Source organism: Physeter macrocephalus, chromosome 2, assembly GCF_002837175.3.
Source record: "Physeter macrocephalus isolate SW-GA chromosome 2, ASM283717v5, whole genome shotgun sequence".
Lineage (NCBI taxonomy): Eukaryota > Metazoa > Chordata > Mammalia > Artiodactyla > Physeteridae > Physeter > Physeter macrocephalus.
Genome location: NC_041215.1, coordinates 9,228,750 through 9,248,391, shown reverse-complemented (window position 1 = coordinate 9,248,391; position 19,642 = coordinate 9,228,750). Strand labels below are relative to the sequence as shown.

The 19,642-nt window shown below is 37.3% G+C and overlaps 1 protein-coding gene across 3 annotated transcripts in view; it reads left to right on the top strand.

Moving 5' to 3' along the window:
* The window catches only part of CNOT6 (CCR4-NOT transcription complex subunit 6), a 70,203-nt gene that overhangs the window by 12,535 nt on the left and 38,026 nt on the right, over positions 1–19,642 (top strand). For all 3 annotated transcript variants that reach the window (XM_007122206.4, XM_007122205.4, XM_007122204.4), the window contains exon 2: positions 661–774. In XM_007122206.4, coding sequence (XP_007122268.1) covers positions 663–774 — 112 coding nt within the window. In that variant the 5' untranslated portion in view covers positions 661–662. The remainder of the gene's footprint in view (positions 1–660; positions 775–19,642) is intronic.

Genomic DNA, 19,642 nt, shown 5'->3' with positions numbered 1-19,642 from the left:
GCGGAGCACAGGCTCCAGACGCGCAGGCTCAGCGGCCATGGCTCACGGGCCCAGCCGCTCCGCGGCATATGGGATCTTCCCAGACCGGGGCGCGAACCCGGTTCCCCTGCATCGGCAGGCGGACGCGCAACCACTGCGCCACCAGGGAAGCCCTAGTCTTTCTTTTGATGTTCAGATTGTCATATCTGTGGCCAGTGGGACCTCTTCAAGCTGGCTCCTGTTTCCTTCACAGCCACAGCATCTTTCTTAGTGTCCAGGCTTGTTTGTGTTTTTCCAATCTCAGACCTGAAATCCTCCATTTCTCCAAGGAGCTCCTAGTTCCTTTTAGTGGGAAATTGTGTTTAGAGATATAATATGGGTGTCTACTTTTTTTTTTTTTTTTTTTTTGCAGTATGCGGGCCTCTCACTGTTGTGGCCTCTCCCATTGCGGAGCACAGGCTCCAGACGCAGGCTCAGCGGCCATGGCTCACGGGCCTAGCCGCTCTGCGGCATGTGGGGTCTTCCCGGACCAGGGCACGGACCCGTGTCCCCTGCATCGGCAGGTGGACTCTCAACCACTGTGCCACCAGGGAAGCCCGGGTGTCTACTTTTTAAAAAGATATTATTTTCAGTTATTTGATTCTTCTGGGTATTGATTGGTTTCTTTTCTTAATTCAACAGGCATGCCCAAAGAAAAATATGAGCCCCCTGACCCTCGGAGGATGTACACAATTATGTCCTCTGAGGAAGCAGCAAATGGAAAGAAATCACATTGGGTGGAGCTTGAAATAAGTGGTAAGACATGCAAGCAAAAATTTATGGTATGGAAGTTAAGATATGGTAGAAAATTGTTTTCTAATGCTAATACACAAGGAAAGCAATGTTGTGTTTTACCAGTGCTAATCTATCTTAGAAGCTGGAAGGTCCAGTAGAAAGAACATGGTTTGAGTCAAAGTTCAAAACCCATTCATTGCTTATTCTCTCACTATCAGTGTCCTTTTATAAAATGGGGATAATAATATCAAGGATGGAATGAAAATAACACATGTGAAATGCCTAGTTTACAAAGGTTTGTTCTGATACTTAATTCTCTAATAAAGTAGGATAGAGCTTTTACATTATCAAATTACAGGTTTCCAGTGAGGTGGGAAATGCCAGTTCTAGTATAGGTGCTGGGATAGATTTGTTTCTCCTTATTTTCTTCATTTGCTTTTCAGTCTTAGTCTCTGGGGACAGCCTTTTTCAGAAACAAAATCTTAAAAGCAATTGGAGCAGCTCTCAAAGTTCCCTTCTACCTTTAATGCAGTCTTCAAAAGTGGCAAAGGGACATTATTACTTCTCAAGGCAACTTTGTGTTCATGTTGGCCTCCTCATACTTTCCTTCTAGTTGGTCTTGGTTTTTGCCTTCTGAAATAATACAGAGCAAGTTTTCTCTTCTTTCAGCTGACTGCCCTTGATTTTTTTTTTAATTTAATGCAGCAAACATACTGAGTATATGCTATGTGTAAAACATTTTGCCACGTGCTATACTAGGCATATGGAAAATATATAGATGAAAAAAACATATTCCCTTTCATTCTGAAGCTTATGGCATATTAGGGAGTGAGAAGAAGGGAATATACCAGTGTAAATAACTAATAGACAAAATATAACTGCCAAGTCTGAGCAGAAGGGTGCTATACAGAAAGCAAAAGGAAGTAATGATGATAGTATTTCTCCCTTGTCAGCTCAAGAGTTCTGATTAATCTATTGAGTAAACCTAAACACCCTCTTCTGCAGCCATAGTAGAGGTCGGTGCCCACATGGGTCTCTCCTTTTCTCCCTCTTCGATTTTTGGAGAGCTGGTATGGTGTGATGGAGAGTGAAATTTCTCTCTTCTTTTGCCTCTCCTGTCAGATTTGATTTTCTGTGTCAGGGGAGCCTTTGAAGCACAGGCAGTCACCACTCCAACTTCCCCTTTTAATTTCTGCCGGATTGGTATTTAACTATATTTTTCTTTTTTTTCAGTCTGTATTAGCAGTTTTTGAATTACAAGTCCTTTGCTTCTAGAAAGTTTAGGTAATCTAGAAAGTGCTCACTTAGGTCAGTGAGATTGTATGTCTGAGGTTAAGGGGATTCTTCACTCTCTCCTCCCTCTACCTCATGTTGGGAACTCCTTGGTAATTTTGAGTCACTGTTCTCTGCTTACTCTAAACTTTGGGAAGAAATGTGTGTACAAGATAGGAAGGAAGAGGAGAGATTCCTCTAAAGTAACATTCTTAACAAAGTCTTATCTTTACCAAGTATCATGGAGGATAAACTATTGATTGAATAGGTCTGTGGAACAAGACCTTATAATTAACAAAGCCACTATCAGGAAGGTCACTTTATTGTCTTAGTCAATCCCTAATACGTAAACTCCTGTGTGTAGAAATTTTCAAGGCTGAATTCATTTCATGCTAAGACAGTTATTTCATGAATATGCTCTAGCATCAGTTCCTTAAGATCCTGTGATACAAAGTTCCGGGGATCTGAGGTCATTGAATCCTGGACCAGCAGTAATCTAATATATTCTTCTGGTTCTAGGGAGATGGGTGGTTAGATCCTTGTGCCATTTGGAGTTAACCAGATAGGCCAAATGACTATTAATCATTTACTTTTTAAAGAAAGCCTTGTTTATTGTAAAATGAAACAGAGATAAAGAAAACCGGGAATTCCCTGGCTGTCCAGTGGTTAGGACTCTGAGCTCTCACTGCCGAGGGCCCAGGTTCAGTCCCTGGTTGGGGAACAAAGATTCCCCCCGCAGAGCTGCGTGCTGCAGTCAAAAAAAAAAAAAAAAATCCTCAAGAAAACCACACAGATATATTAGTGAATTATTATAAGGCCAGAAGCCTTATAATACGCAGGTCAAGAATTAGAAGTTTTTCACTTATCCCAGAACCCCTTCCACACCACAGCCAATCACAAGCCCTTACCTGCTCCCCAAAAGTAACTGTTACCCTGACTTTTATAGTAATCACTTCTTTTGTTTCCTTACAGTTTTAACACCAAGTTATGTACACCTAAGCATTTTAGTTTAGTCCCCCCTTTTTTATTTGATATGTCTTAATTTACATGTTCCCCCTCCATCCTTTTCTTTACAATTTATCTCTTGAACCTGAGCAGTTTGACCTGTTGTTACCCCACAGTCTATATTTTTCTGCATGCATTTCAACATGTTTCTCATCCATATGGGCAGCAGGATGCAGAGGCTTGATCAGACTCAGAATTTAAGACCCTTGACAGGACTGAAGATTGTGTAGTGTATGTGGTATTGTCCTTTTACTTCAGGAGGCACATAAGGTAAAAAGGCCTTCTTTCCTACTGATGTTCAGTGCAGTGCCTAGAGCCATTAATTCTTTGAGGGTTGCAAAATAGCGATAGTCTGTCTTTTTTTAAATAAGGTGAGCTGCATCTGTAAAGAGATAATTTCCTTCATTTTTTTAAAATTTAATTTTTATTTTATATTGGAGTATAGTTGATTTACTCCCTCATTTACTAATTGATTACTCAAGGTACAATTTGTATAGGAAAGGCAGAAAAGAATGCTTATTTCTTTCCTTTTATTTACTAGTTTTCAGGATAAACTATTGTCCTTTGAGGGTGACCAATTAGATTTTTAAAGTATCATTATTAACTAGTATATTTTGGTTTCAAACATATGCCATGAGTTGTCATGATTACTCTTACTTTGTTGCTTAAAATAGTCCTGTTATTGGCAAATGGGAGATGTGTGTTTTGTTTGTTTGTTTGCAGAGTGTTCACAATGTGGGTAATTGTTTTCTGAAACTTTCTGGTTCTGTTCCCTTCTCTCATTTTTATCTGGACCTTTTTTTCCCTTCATCTCTTTTTATACCTGTCGTATTTAATTTTGTTTCCATTTTTGGAGCTTTTTTTTCTCAGCGTGGGGCCTTCGCTGGTCAGTTTGGAGAATCTCTGGGGCCCAGACTACTTTCAGACTTACTGTGGACACTTTGTACTCGTTACTGAATTGCACTAAATTCCTCCCAGTTGTGATAATGTGGCTGGGTGGGTGGGTGGGTGGGAGTATTCTCTTCAGATCTCCAGAGCTTTCTATCTGTTTAGTCTCTCCTTTCTGGCCCTCTGCCCTGTGAACTATAGCCACCTTGGCATCTTTGGACTCCCAGCTTTATCTCCTCAACTTACATAATATTGCCAGACTCCACCAGGTTTCTGTCTCCCTGCATTACTTTCTGGAAACTGTAGCAGTAAACTGGAACAGTCTTAAGGGCTCACCTTGTTTGTTCCCCATCTATCAACGATCACTGTCCTGTGCTGCCTGGTGTCCAGTGTCTGAAACTCAATTTTTCATATATTTGTCCGTTTTTTTTGTTGTTTTAGGTGGGAGGGTAAATCCAGTCCATATTACTCTATCTTGCTGAAAATGTAAGTCTATCAATTTAAAAAAAAAAATTGTGGTTGGTAACTCCAGTATCTGAATCTCCTGGGGGTTCTGTTTTGTTGTTTCTCTTTTTCTTCTGCTTTTCACTCCCTTGGTCTGGTAGTTTTTATTAAATACTAGCAATTATATATGAATTGGTAGAATAAGTTGATGGTCTGGATGGTATTCTCTTTCTTAGGAGTGAATTTGCTTCTGTGTTTGTCAGGCAGTTGTGGTAGGAATGGGTGGGTGACCTTAATCTGATCAGGGATTCATTCATCTCATTTAAGCGTGGTGTTCAGTGGTTGTAACAGTTGACTTACTGCAGGGTAACCCCTATTCCATTTATAGATGCCAACTGGAATCTTGATGGTTAACAGAGTCTAATTCCTCGATGGTTCTTCAGTTCCCATTTTGTCTTCCCAAATGTGTAAGAGGACTTAAAGTTGTGCTCAACAACTCAGGCTTTCAGCCCCAGCTTTCTTCTCATCTACTTGCTTCTGCTGCTTGTGATTCAACATATTCTTCCGGAAGTAACGTGGTGGGATGTGTCTTGTTCGTTAACTGCTTGTGATTTAACATATTCTTCCAGAAGTAATGTGGTGGGATGTGTCTTGCTGATTACTTCCGTTTGCTTCCCTTTCCTCCAGGTTCTTTGTCTCTCACGTCTTTGCTGCCTCTGTAGTCCTCCATTGCTTTTGAGCTCATTTGGAGGGGGGGGTTCCTCTATTTTTACCAGTTTTTCTTTCCCCCAGTGGGATGATTGGTCAACAACAAATTACTCTCGTTATAGGAAACTGAAATCCAGATGTGCACAGATGTGAAAATTCTGCTTAAAAAATCTGCAGATACCAAACAACTCTCAGGTTCCTCATTTGGTGGTGGTCTTATTGTTTTCTCATTGTATGGGGGCAACACTGGTTACCTGTTTTTGAGATACATCTGTATCCCAGAACAACTACTTGTTCCAGGCTCTTGAAGTAGCAGTGTAGGGCAAGGGAATGTACTAACCAGAGCCACATCCAGGAACCTTCCAGGAAATAGGGGCTTGGGTCTGGACTCCTTGGTCATTAAATGATCTTTGAATCAGGTGCCCTGGCTGTAGGCTGCATATTAGTCTTTTCTACTTTGTGACATTTTCCAACATTTTGAAAGCTTGAGTTTATCATGAAAGTAATCTGTATTCACACTTACTGTTTTTCCATTGGAGAGTGATAGACCATGTCTCTCAAATTCTGGATCAAATACTTCTGATTTTTAAAAAAATTTAAATATTATATTTGGCTCTGTTTTGGTAATGTGAGAAGTGTAGCTACAGAGTCAGGTAGCTTTCATTATGTTATCAGCTTGTGCATCTGCTCACCCCCTGGACAACCCTGGTGTCTGCTATATGGAAGTTCATAGTGGGGGTGGGTAAACAGGGGAGGAGGGAAACCCAAGTAGAGGCAACAGATACTGAATGGTGGCTCTGAGGCCATCATGAACTCATTGGAATCACTTACATGTCACTCATTCATTCATTTATTTTGAAACTTCTGATGGGACATAAGATTTCAGGAATCCAGCAGGCTATGGGAGGAAATTCCCACAATAAGGTAACTATCAAACCATGATAAATACAGGGGAGAAAGCTTGAACCATTTATCATCTTTAAGATTGTCTTAACCAGGGGGAATCATGGAAAGCATCCTTAGAATAGCTGACTCCTGAGTTAATGATATTAGTCAGGGGAAAGCAGAGTTAACCACATCTCGGGAAGAGGGGACATGTGAGAATATAAAAAAGTATACAGTGGAAGTCTCTCATCGCCCTGTTATACCTCCTAGCATGCACAGGCATGTGGCCATTCACATACAGCTTTATTACTTTCTTTTGCATCCCTTTGGAGTCCTTCTGTGCATATACAAAATAGATTCTTATTCCATACCGTATTTTTAATTCAAAAGGTAGTATATACATATTTCTGCACTGTGCTCTTTTTTTTAATGTAACATGTTTTGGAGCGATTTCTAAATAAGTATATAGATAGCTTTCCTATATGTTTTAAGCTCCATGATATTCTGTCACATGTGTACTGTAATTTATTTCAGTGGTACAATACTGATGGTCAGTCTGTGACAAAGTGTTGTAGTGAATAACCTTGTAGATTATTTTGTATTTCTTTTGATAATATTTGTAGGTCAAATGGTATATGCGTTTGTAATTTTGACAGCAGTAATGTAATGACTCGGTGGGAAGAAGTGTAAGATGATGATCTCTTTCTGTTTTATTATTGGGAGTCAAGTTTAAAAGTGAAGCATGCAGTTAAAACTATAAAGACTCTAACCTTTAATGTTTTTTAGAACTTCTCTTAACCTTAGAGGGATTTTAGAAAATCTTTTGTAGCAAAAGAAAAACAAGTTTTGAAGGTCTATAGTTCCATTAGTTTTTCATTTTTCTTTTATTAAATCAAATTAAAGAAGCATGTACAGTTCAGTCCATTTTGATTCCTATTTATTTTTTATATTAACACTATGAATGTGATATAATGGTAGTTATGCTGGGTGATAGAATTTTTTTTTAATGGTACTGTATTATTTAATAAGCATGTTCATCTAAAAAATGTAATGTTTTTAAGAAAAGTGTAAGGAGATTAACTAGTTTAGATGTTAGTGACTCAGCTTTGCAAAAAACATCTTCTTTTCTTAAGGGCAGTTATTAAGTGGTAAAGCTACTTAGTGGTAGAGCACAGAACTTTAAAATGTAAGTCCCCTGACTTTGAATGCATCATTCTTTTCTACATCACACTGTGGTGGTGATTTTATTTTGAACTAACATTCTCCCCTTTCTCTCACTTTTTGTCTTCTTCCTAATATTTGGCCTTAGTCTTTCCATTCTCAGGTTCTAGACTTATTACCTTCAAGTATAATCTTCTTTTACTTAAATTAGATCTGTTTAATTTGAACAAGCGGCATCTCTCTGTTGCTATGAGGACATGAATTCCTTCCCACCACAGTTCAACAGATGTGTATGTACCTTTGCAATTGTGTTTTCCTTTATGGGTGGAGACTTCCATTTGTTAACTCATACAAACTAACACTTGGTGCATTAAGTTCATTTTCTCCCTTGTCAACGCTGCTATTTTTAAACTAAGCATTATTGCTATATTTAATCTGCCAAATGTTTTCCTTAGCACCCTTTGTGTAACTTTATCTAGTTTCTTTCCAAATCTTACAACAGAGTCTTCCTTTTGTGAGGTTGCAGTTTCCCTTGCTAGGAGCCTGAAATCCTAGTCTTGAACTTCATCAGGAGTTGTAACTGGAGAAGAATTCAGATTACCACCTTTTCTAATTATAGTTGATTCTTATTATTCGCTGTAGTTATGTTCTGTATAACTACCTGAGTTAGCAAATACTGAACCATTATTCCCAGAGGAAATAAAGAGTTAGGTTCCTATGAACCTCTGGTAGTAACATTTTTGTCAGCTGATAAATACTTAAGCTGTTTTGTGTGTTTCTATTTAAAGACACCTTGTTTAATGTATATTGTCACTCATTAAAATTAAATTCATGGACAGCAGCCCTGTAACTTGTGCCTGAAGGAAGCTTTATCTAAGGCACATCACACAGCCTTGCATTCAGCACTACACTTGAGGGCCATTTTATACATCAGAATTACTCAGAAAGCACAAAAATGCAAAAACTGTGGCACTAAATAGTGAAAAAGATACTTGTTTACATTGTGAGAGCTGCAACAAGAAGAAAGAGTGTTGCCTTGTTGGACCTCAGCTGGAAACTTGAGCAACTCCAATTTTTACTATGCGCATATTTGTGAATGACTGTGAAATCGTTGTAAGAATTGATTTGGGAATTACACATAAATTTGAGGGAGTGGGCAAATTGCATATACAGAATCCAGGAGTAATGAAGATCAGCTGTAATTCTTATTTCTTCTACAATGTCAGAGTTTTAGAGATTTAGTCAAGATTTGGGGTTTTTTTCTGAATCTGCAAATGCAGAGGTAGTGATCTCTCTGTAGGTAACTGTGATTACACCTAAGCTCTTTAGTGTTTGCTAATCACCCCTCTCATTTCAGGGAGCACTAATTAGATTCTTTCTGTCTCCTGATATTTAGCAATAAAGGATTCTGGGCACTTTAGAATGAAATTACTTATCAAAACAGGGCTCTTAACCTAGACCAGGATAATCCCAGCTTTTCTCAAGTCACTAAACTGCTTAAAATTGAATGCAAATTTTTGAGTGCTTGTGAATATGTTCAGTTTATGGAGAAGTAAATAGATGTCATCAGAACCTCAAAAGTTGTCTTCCTTGTTCATTGCCCTCTACCAGAAAATTAGGAACCTTAATTTCTTGGATTACCTAGTTCTACCAGTAGAGATTTATCTTTCTCTACAGTATGTTACATTCTTTTGCTTCTATAACCTTTGATCTTTTAAACCAAAATTTTTTAAAAAATGGAGTACTATAATATAATGCTTTGAAATTTGCTTTTTTCCTACTTTATTTGTTTTTAAAAAAACCTTTCCATATCAATGTATATAGCTCTATTGCATCCTCTTTAATGGCTGCAGAATTGCATTGTATATGTGATCCAAAATTTAAGTATGCCCTATTAATGATCATTTATGTTATTTCAAATTTTTCCCTACTACTAACAGTATATATCTTGGCATACTTGAATAGCATTTTCATAAGGTAAACCTCTAATTGTTGAATTGTGGCAGGGCAAAGAATATTCAGATTTAAAATTTTAGTAGCTATTACTACAGGATTAAAATATGGTTTAAAACATGGTTATATTTTTCCCATAATGCATGAGTGCACTGTTTCCCCCTTAGCCTTGTCATTACTGGGTATTAATCTTCTTATTTTGCTATTTGCATAGGTAGAAGTGTTTTATTTAAATTTGCATCTCTTTCATTACTGAAATGAACTTTTTAAAATTACTGATCCTTTGTTTTTTATTGATTGATTTACTTGTTCTTATTTTGTTGTTCGTTTTCCTATTGCTGATTGCTTTATTTTTTGTTTTATTTTTTATTGTTTAAAAATTTATTTCGTTGATTTATTTTTGGCTGTGTTGGGTCTTTGTTGCTTCGCGCTGCTTTCTCTAGCTGCGGCGAGCAGGGGCTACTCTTTATTGCGATGCGCAGGCTTCTCATTTGCGGTGGCTTCTCTTGTTGCAGAGCACGGGCTCTAGGCACATGGGCTCAGTAGTTGTGGCTCGCAGGCTCTAGAGCACAGTCTCAGTAGTTGTGGCACACAGGCTTAGTTGCTCCATGGCATGTGGTATCTTCCCAAACCAGGGGTCAAACCCATGTCCCCTGCATTGGCAGGCGGATTCTTAACCACTGTGCAACCAGGGAAGCCCATACTTTTTGTTTTATTTTTTATTATGGAGCTCACATAAAAAATCCTGAGGGTAGGAACTTTGTCGTATTTACCATTCTGTCCCCACACCAGCATACTAGTCACTGAAAGTTGGCTGAATTAATGTATGTTATCTCTTTGGCTGCCAAACATGTTGGCATCTCCACCATATACAGTTGACCCTTGAAATTACTGGTTTGAATTGCATAGGCCCTCTTATATGCAGATTTTTTTCAGTAAATGCACACCGCAGTACTACATGATCCAAGGTTGGTTGAATCCGAGGATGCAGAACGGCAGATACAGAGGACTTACTGCAGGTTATGTGTGGAGCGTCCACATTGTTCAAAGGTCAACTGTAGAGGTTTTAAATTTTAATGAATTCAAACCTGACAGTGCTTTCATTGTTGGATTCTAGGATATGAGTTTTTATGCTTAGATATATTCTCTTCCATTTCTTTTCTGGGTTTTGGTGTTTATAAATTTATTCCAGAATTTTTCTTTTTGGCATATGGAAGAGATCTGAGTCTTCCCTTCCCTTCTCTCTCCAACCCCTGTATGATTGATGTATTTATACATGATTCCTTATACTTGACTTTTTTTTTCCCTTCCCTTCTTCACAGACTTTCTGGTTTTCTTTTTGGCTACCTTATTGTTTGAGAATTTTATATCCTTCCAATTAAGTTGAAGTATAAAAATACATTTCTCAAGTCCTTTTCTTAAGTAGTACCTTGAGTGTAGGGGGCTGAAACACGTGGTAGGCTCTCAGTAAATAGTTTATCATATTTCTTCATCCCCTCTCCCATACGCAGGCAACCACTGTTCTGATTTCTATAACCATAGATTACTTTACATTTTGTAGAATTTTTATGTAAATGAAGTCATAAGGTATGTACTCTTTTATTTTTGTCTACTCTACTTAATTTGAGATTTATCCATTTTTGTTGGTCAGTAGTTCATTCTCTTTATTGAGTATTATTCCATTATTTGGATATACCAACGTTTGTTTATCATTCACTTGTTGATGAACATATTTGGATGATTTCTAGTATTTGGCTATTACAAATTAAGCTACTGTGAACATTTTATGTGTAAGTCTTTGTGTGGGCATAGCTTTGTTTCTCTTGGGCAAATACCTAAGAATGGAACTGGTCATATGATAGGTGTATGTCTAACTTTTAAAAATACTGACAGACTGTTTTGCAAAGAGATTGTCTCATTTTACATTCGTGTTACGTCTTTGATCCATACCCTCACCAACGCTTGGCAAGGCAAGTCTTTTTAATTTCAGCCATTCTTCTGGGTGTGCAGTGGTATCTCATTGTGGTTTTAATTTGCATTTTCTTAATGACTATTCATGTTGAGCATCTTTTCACGTGATTATTTGCCATCTCTATGTCATCTTTGGTGAAGTGTCTGTTCACATCATTTACCTGTTTTAGGTTGTTTTCTTTTTATTGAGGTTTTAGAGTTCTTTATATAATTAGTCCTGAAATCAGGTAGTGTTGGTCTTTTATTTTATTTTATTTTATTTTATTTTACTTTATTTTTTTTTTGCGGTACGCGGGTCTCTCACTGTTGTGGCCTCTCCCGTTGTGGAGCACAGGCTCCGTACGCGCAGGCTTAGTGGCCATGGCTCGTGGGCCCAGCCACTCCACGGCATGTGGGATCCTCCTGGACCGGGGCACGAACCCGTGTCCCCTGCATCGGCAGGCGGACTCTCAACCACTGCGCCACCAGGGAAGCCCAGTGTTGGTCTTTTTGTTCTTTTTCAGAGTTGCTGTGGCTTTTCTGCATCCTTTGAATTTTCATATGAATTTTAAAATCAGCATGCCTGTTTCAAATTTGTTGATATTTTCATTGGGATTGTGTTGACTCTGTAAACCACTTTGGGGAGATCTAACATCTTAACAATATTGAATCTTCCGATCTGTGAACACTATCTCTCTTCACTTACTTAGGACTTCTTTCATTTCTCTCAGCATTGTTTTGTAGTTCTTAGTACACATGGGTTCTGCACATTTTTTTGGTCAAATTTACCCCTAAATGTTTCATAATTTTGATATATAATACAGTAAATAATTGTAAATGTTATGATTTTTAAATTTCAATTTCTGATTATTCATTGCTAGCATACAGAAATACGGTATTTTTGTATATCGATCTTTTGTTCTACGACTTTGCTAAACTCACATATTGGTAGCATTTTTATAGATTCCATAGGATTTTTAAATAGATGATTTGGTATTTGCAAATAAAGAGCTTTACTTCTCCCTTTTCAGTTTTTAATTTTTCTTGTCTTCTTAGAATGGCTAGGACTTCTGGTATAATGTTGAATGGTAGTGGTGAGAGTAGATATTCTTGCTTTGTTTCTGACCTTAGGGAAAGGATTTATCCCTTAATCACTAAGCTTTTTGTAGATGCCCTTTATCAAGATTGAGGAAGCTGTCTATTCTTAGCTTACTGAGAGTTTAAAATATTTTTTTTAGTGTACAAGAGGATTCATTTTATTTTATTTATTAAAAATTCTTTTCAAATTTCTTATACAATCTTTAGAGGTTACAGTCCATTTACAGTTATTATAGAATATTGGCTATATTCTCTGTGTTGTACAATACATCCTTGTGGCCTTTCACCCAGTAGTTTGTACCTCCCACCCGTATATCGCCCCCTCCCTCCCACCACTGGTAACTACTAGTCTGTTCTCTGTATCTATGAATGTGTACCTCCCTTTTGTTATATTCACTAGTTATATTTTTTAGATTCCACATATAAATGATATCATACAACATTTGTCTTTCTTTTTCTGACTTATTCACTTAGCATAATGCCTTCCACGTCCATCCATGTTGCTGCAAATGGCAAAATTTCATTCCTTTTTATGGCCGAGTAGTATTTCATTGTATCTATATACCACATCTTTATCCATTCATCTGTTGATGGACACTTATGTTGCTTCCATGTCTTAGCAATTGCAAATAATGCTGCTATAAACATTGAGAAGCATGTATCTTTTGGAATTAGTGTTTAAAGAGTGGAATTGCTGGGTCATATGGTAATTCTATTTTTAGTTTTTTGAGAAACCTCATACTGTTTTCCACAGTGGCTGCACCAGTTTACATTCCCACCAACAGTGTAGGAGGGTTCCCTTTCCTCTACATCCGCACCAACATTTGTTATTATTGTTCTTTTTGGTGATAGCCATTCTGACAGGTGTGAGGGGTATCTCATTGTGGTTTTGATTTGCATTTCCCAATGATAAGAGATGTTGAGCATCTTTTCATGTGCCTGTTGGCCATCTGCATTTCCTCTTTGGAAAACTAATCAGTTCTGCCCATTTTTTAATCGGGTTGGTTGTTTTTTTTTTTTTTTTTTTTTTTGTGGTATGCGGGCCTTCCTCTGCTGTGGCCTCTCCCGTTGCGGAGCACAGGCTCCGGACGCGCAGGCTCAGCGGCCATGGCTCATGGGCCCAGCCGCTCCGCGGCATGTGGGATCCTCCCAGACCGGGGCGCGAACCCGGTTCCCCTGCATCGGCAGGCGGACGCGCAACCACTGCGCCACCAGGGAAGCCCGGGTTGGTTGTTTTTTGATATTGAGTTGTGTGAGCTTTTTATATATGTTGGATATTAATCCCTTATAGGTCATATCATTTGCAAATATTTACTCCCATTGAGTAGGTTGTCTTTTTGTTTTGTTGATGGTTTCCTTTGCTGTGCAAAAGCTTTTAAGTTTAATTAGGTTGCACTTGTTTATTTTTGCTTTTATTTCCTTTACTTTAGGAGACAGATCCCCCAAAAATATTGCTGTGATTTATGTCAAAGATTGTTCTGCCTATGTTTTCCTCTAGGAGTTTTTTAGTATCTGGTCTTACATTTAGCTCTTAAATCCATTTTGAGTTTATTTTTGTACATGGTGTTAGAGAATGTTCTAATTTCACTCATTTACATATAGCTGTCCAGTTTTCCCAGCACCACTTTTTTTGTTTGTTTGTTTGTTTTTGTTTTTTGCGGTACGCGGGCCTCTCACTGTTGTGGCCTCTCCCGTTGTGGAGCACAGGCTCCGGACGCGCAGGCTCGGCGGCCATGGCTCATGGGCCCAGCCACTCCGCGGCATGTGGGATCTTCCCGGACTGGGGCACGAACCTGCGTCCCCTGCATCCCACTCCGCGGCATGTGGGATCTTCCCGGACTGGGGCACGAACCCGCGTCCCCTGCATCGGCAGGTGGACTCTCAACCACTGTGCCACCAGGGAAGCCCCCAACACCACTTTTTGAAGAGATCATCTTTTCTCTGTTGTATAGTCTTACCTCCTTTGTCATAGATTAATTGACCATAAGAGTGTAGGTTTATTTCTGGGCTTTCTGTCCTGTTCCACTGATCTATGTGTCTGTTTTTGTGCCAGTACCATACTGTTTTGAGTACTGTAGCTTGTAGTATAGTCTGAAGTCAGGGGGTATAATTCCTCCCACTCTGTTTTTCTTTCTCAAGATTGTTTTGGCTGTTCGGGGTCTTTTCTGTTTTGATACAAATTTAAAATTTGTTTTTCTAGTTCTGTGAAAAATGCCATTGGTAATTTGATGGGGATTGCATTGAATCTGTAGATTGCCTTGGATAGTACGGTCATTTTAACATTATTGATTCTTCCAATCCAAGAACATGATATATCTTTCCATCTGTGTTTGTCATCTTCAGTTTCTTTCATCAGTGTCTAATAGTTGTTTGGAGTACAGGTCTTTTGCCTCTTTAGGTAGGTTTATTCCTAGGTATTTTATTCTTTTTGATGTGATGCAAAATGACGTTTCTTTCATTTCTTTCTGGTAGTTTGTTGTTAGTGTATAGAAATGCAACAGATTTCTGTATATTAATTTTGTATCCTGCAACTTTACCAAATTCATTGATGAGCTCTAGTAGTTTTCTGGTGGCATCCTTAGGATTTTCTATGTATAGTATCATGTCATCTGCAAACAGTGACAGTTTTACTTCTTCCTTTCTAATTTGATTCCCTTTATTTCTCGTCTGATTGCTGTGGCTAAGACTTCCAAACTATGTTGAATAAAAGTGGCAAGAGTGGGCATCCTTGTCTTGTTCCTGATCTTAGAGGGAATGCTTTCAGCTTTTCACCATTGAGTATGATGCTAGCTGTGGGTTTGTCATATATGACCTTTCTTGTGTTGAGGTAAGTTCCCTCTATATCCACAATCTCTGGAGAGTTTTTTTATCATAAATGTATGTTGGTTTTTTTCAGAAGTGTTTTCTGTGTCTATTGAGATGATCCTATGGTTTTTATTCTTCAATTTGTTAATGTGGTGTATCCCATTGATTGGTTTGTGGATATTGAAATATCCTTGCATCCCTGGGATAAATCCCACTTGATCATGGTGTATGATCCTTTTAATGTGTTGTTGGATTCAATTTGCTATTATTTTGTTGAGGATTTTTGCATCTGTGTTCATCAGTGATATTGGCCTCTAATTTTCTTTTTTTTTGTTATATCTTTGTCTGATTTTGGTATCAGGGTGTCGCTGGCCTCATAGAACGAGATTAGAAATATTCCTTCCTCTGTAATTTTTTGGAATAGTTTTAGAAGGTTAGATGTTAACTCTTCTCTAAAAATTTAGTAGAATTCACTAGTGAAGCCATCTGGTCCTGGACTTTTGTTTGTTGGGAGTTTTTAAATTATTGATTCAAAATCAATACTGGTAATTGGTCTGTTCATGTTTTCTATTTCTTCCTGGTTCATTCTTGGGAGATTATACCTTTCTAAGAATTTGTCCATTTCTTATAGATTGTCCATTTTATTGGTATATAGTTGTTCATAGTAGTCTCTTATGATCCTTTGTATTGCTGTGGTATCAGTTGTAACTTCTCCTTTTTTCATTTCTGATTTTATTGATTTGGGCCCTCTCCCCTTTTTTCTTGATGAGTCTGGCTAAAGGTTTATCAATTTTGTTTATCTTTTCAAAGAACCAGCTTTTAGTTTTATTGATCTTTATTATCTTTTTAGTCTCCATTTCATTTATTTCTGCTCTGATCTTCATGATTTCTTAACTTCTACTAACTTTGGGTTTTGTTTGTTCTTTCTCTAGTTGCTTTAGGTTTCAGTGGTGCATTGACTGTTTAATAGCATATTGTTTGTGTTTTTTGCATTTTTTTTCCTTGTAGTTGATTTCTGGTCTCAGCATTGTGGTCAGAAAAGATGCTTGATATGGTTTAAATTTTCTTAAATTTACCAAGGCTTGTTTTGTGGCCTAGCATGTGATCTGTCCTGGAGAATGTTCCATGTGCACTTGAAAAGAATGTTTATTCTGCTGCTTTTGGATGGAATGCTCTATATTTATCAATTAAGTCTATGTTGTCTAATGTGTCATTTAAGGTCTCTGTTTCCTTATTGATTTTCTCTCTGATGACTTGTCCATTGATGTAAGTGGGGTGTTAAGTCCAATACTATTATTGTGTTATTGTTGATTTCTCCTTTTATATATGTTAATATTTGCCTTATATATTTAAGTGCTTCTATGTTGGTTGCATATATATTTACATTTGTTATATCTTCTTCCTGGATTGATCCTTTGGTCATTATGTAGTGTCCTTTTTGGTCTTCTGTAACAATGTTTATTTTAAAGTCTGTTTTGTCTGATATAAGTATTGCTACTCTGGCTTTCTTTTGGTTTCCATTTGGGTAGAATTCCTTTTTTCCATTCACTCACTTTGTGTGTGTCTTTAGTTCTGAAGTGAGCGTTTTGTAGGTAGCATATATAGAGTATTGTTTTTGCATCCATTCAACCACTCAGTGTCTTTTGGTTGGAGCATTTAGTCTGTTTACGTTTAAGGTAATTATTGATATGTATATTCTTTTTGCCATTTTGTTAATTGTTTTAGATTTAGTTTTTTAGGTCTTTTTTTCCCTTTTCTTCTTTTGTTCTCGTGATTTGATGACTGTCTTTAGTGTTATGTTTGAATTCCTTTTTCTTTTTTGTGTGTATATCTATTATAGATACTTGGTTTGTGGTTACCAAGAGGTTTGTATAGCAGTGTATATGCATTCTAAATACCCTGCATTTGTACTCTCCTCCCCTTACAATTACTGTTTTTGATATCACATTTTATGTCTTATATTTTTGCTTATCTCTTAACTGCTTATTGTGGACATAGTGATTTTCCTACTTTTTGTTTCTTAGCCTCCCTACTAGGATTGTGTGTGTGATTTCCTACTTTTACTGTATGCTTGCCTTTACTGGTGAGCTTTTTCATTTTCATAACTTTCTTTCTAGTTGTGGCCTTTTATTTTTCACCTAGAGAAGTTCCCTTAACATTTGTTGTAAAGCTGGTTTGTTGTAAAGCTTAGCTTTTGCTTGTCTGTAAAGCTTTTGATTTCTCCAAATCTGAATGAGAGCCTTGCTGGGTAGAATATTCTTGTAGGTTTTTCCCTTTCATTGCTTTAAATATATTGTGCCACTCCCCTCTGGCCTGTAGAGTTTCTGCTGAAAAATCAGCTGATATGAGAATTTTTAAAAATTTGTCAAACACTCTTCCTGCATTTATTTAGATGATTTTCTTTTCTGAGAAACATTTTTTAAATTATATTTTTTGAATGTTCAACAAACCTAGCATTTTCTGGTGCAAATCTTACTTGGTCATTATCCTTTTAATATATTGTTGGATCTCTTTTGTCAGTTTACATTTATGTTCATGAGGATGTCATTTTGTAGTTTTCTTGTACTAGTTTTGTCTGGTTTTGGTGTCAGGATGATGATGACCTTATAGAATGAGTTGGAAAGTGTCCTCTTCAGTTTTCTGGATGAATTTGTGTAGAATTGATACTAATTCTTCCTTAAATGTTTGGTAGTATTCGCCAATGAACTCTTCTGGTTCTAGAATATTCTTTGTGGGAAGGTTTTTTTATCAGATACATTCATAATGTTGTGCATCCATCACTACCATCCATCTCCATAGCTCTTTTCATCTTGCAATTTGCCATCACTCTTGAAAGTTTTTTTCTGGGTTGCTAGGTCGATAGGACTTCTTTCCTTCAGTGCATTAATGTGGAAATTTTTCTGCCTCTGTGTGTGTGTGTCTGTCTGCCTCTTTTGGTGACAGCTGTAATTGGTAACAGTATAATTCACACAATTCACCCACTTAAGGTGCAAATTCAGTAGTTTTTATATATTTACAGAGTTGTGCACCCATTACCATAGTCAATTTGAGAACATTTGCACTGTCCCCAAAAGCAACCCTCAACACATTAGCAGTCATTCCCCATTTCCTCTTAACCATGGTGTTCAACTTTAGAAGTTCAATTTGAGTGTGCTATCTTGTATTACTAGTTACTATGTTTAGCCTTTCTAGCTTCTGACCATATGGAATATAATTAAAGTAACTTTTAATGTCTGTCTACTAATTTTATCATTATCTTTTCTGGACTGGTTTTAATTGACTGACTTTTCATTATGGATGATATTTTCCTGTTTCTTTGCATACCTAGTAATTTTTAATTGGGTGCCAGATATTGTGAATTTTACCTTGAGTGATGTGTGAACCTGGGTGATGTGTGAACCTAGGGGTTGTTAACCTTTACTCCTTTTGGGTGTTTTTTTCCTCTGGCTCAGGCAATTTCTCACATGCATATGGTGATCAGTACTCAGTTGACAACTTGAGGGGAACCTCAAATCTCCAGACCTTTCTGTTCATCTCTCTCCTCTCTGGTACTCCGCCTTTGTAAATTCTAGTCATCCTGGCTTCCCTGGACATTCGCTCTGTGTCCTGAACTTGGGGGAGATCAGTGTTCTTTCCCTGGAATCCCCTCCCTGTGCTGCTGTTGGCCTGTCTTGTTTGTTTTCCATCCTTCAGGGATCACTCTCCTGTGCTGATTGGTGTCTGATCTCTGATATTTGTTGATTCATGTATATTGTCTTGTTTTACAATTGTTAGGGGGGGATAGTAAATTTGGTACCTGTTATTCCATTTTGATTAGAAGTCTCTAGACTTCTTTTTCAGCCAATAGAAAATCAGTTTTCAAAGACTTATATTTTCATTACATCCATTTGTTTTATTCTCTCTCAGACTATAACCTGCACTATTAAAAATATTATGGGGAAAATTCTTAGGTGAATTTAGAAACAGTTGTCATCAAGAACTGCCAAAGTACAGATTTAATATTGCATTGAAAGAAATTATTCTGTTTCTAGTCACTACTCTTGACTCTTGAATCCTATGTCTGTTACTGTTTGATTATGTATAGTTATGACTTAATATCTGAAATGCTCTGGGCAGGTATTTTTCCTTTTAATTATACAGTACAGATTTGTCTAATTACATTATTGATGAAATTATTACTTTGGTACTCTTGGTTTTAAAAGTTTGATAAGCTGAGACTATCTCACGTACCTTTTGTTTTTAGGCAAAATTCTTGTTTTCTGGAGTATAGATATGAATAGCCTCTGAGATACTAGATTTGATTTTTTTTTTTTTGCATAAGTCCAAATCATTCATGTTGAAATATTGGACTTATCATTGCTATAAATTATTCATGCTTTTTCTTGTCATAGCTGAGGCTAATTTAAAGGATAAAGTCTTAACTATTGTATTCTTAAAAATAACAGTGGAATCTAAATATTGATATATTGCCTTAAATGGGTTTTTTTTTTTTTTAGTCTGCCAAGTGGAGAGTTTATAACTTAATCATAGCAGTGAATTGTTCTAGAATCGGTAAGGTTTCTACTATTGACCCCTTTCTCACAATTTTTTGTGTGATAAACTATTACTCAATATGGGACTTCCCTGGTGGTGCAGTGGTTAAGAATCCACCTGCAAATGCAGGGGATATGGGTTGAGCCCTGGTCCAGGAAGATCCCACATGCTGCGGAGCAACTAAGCC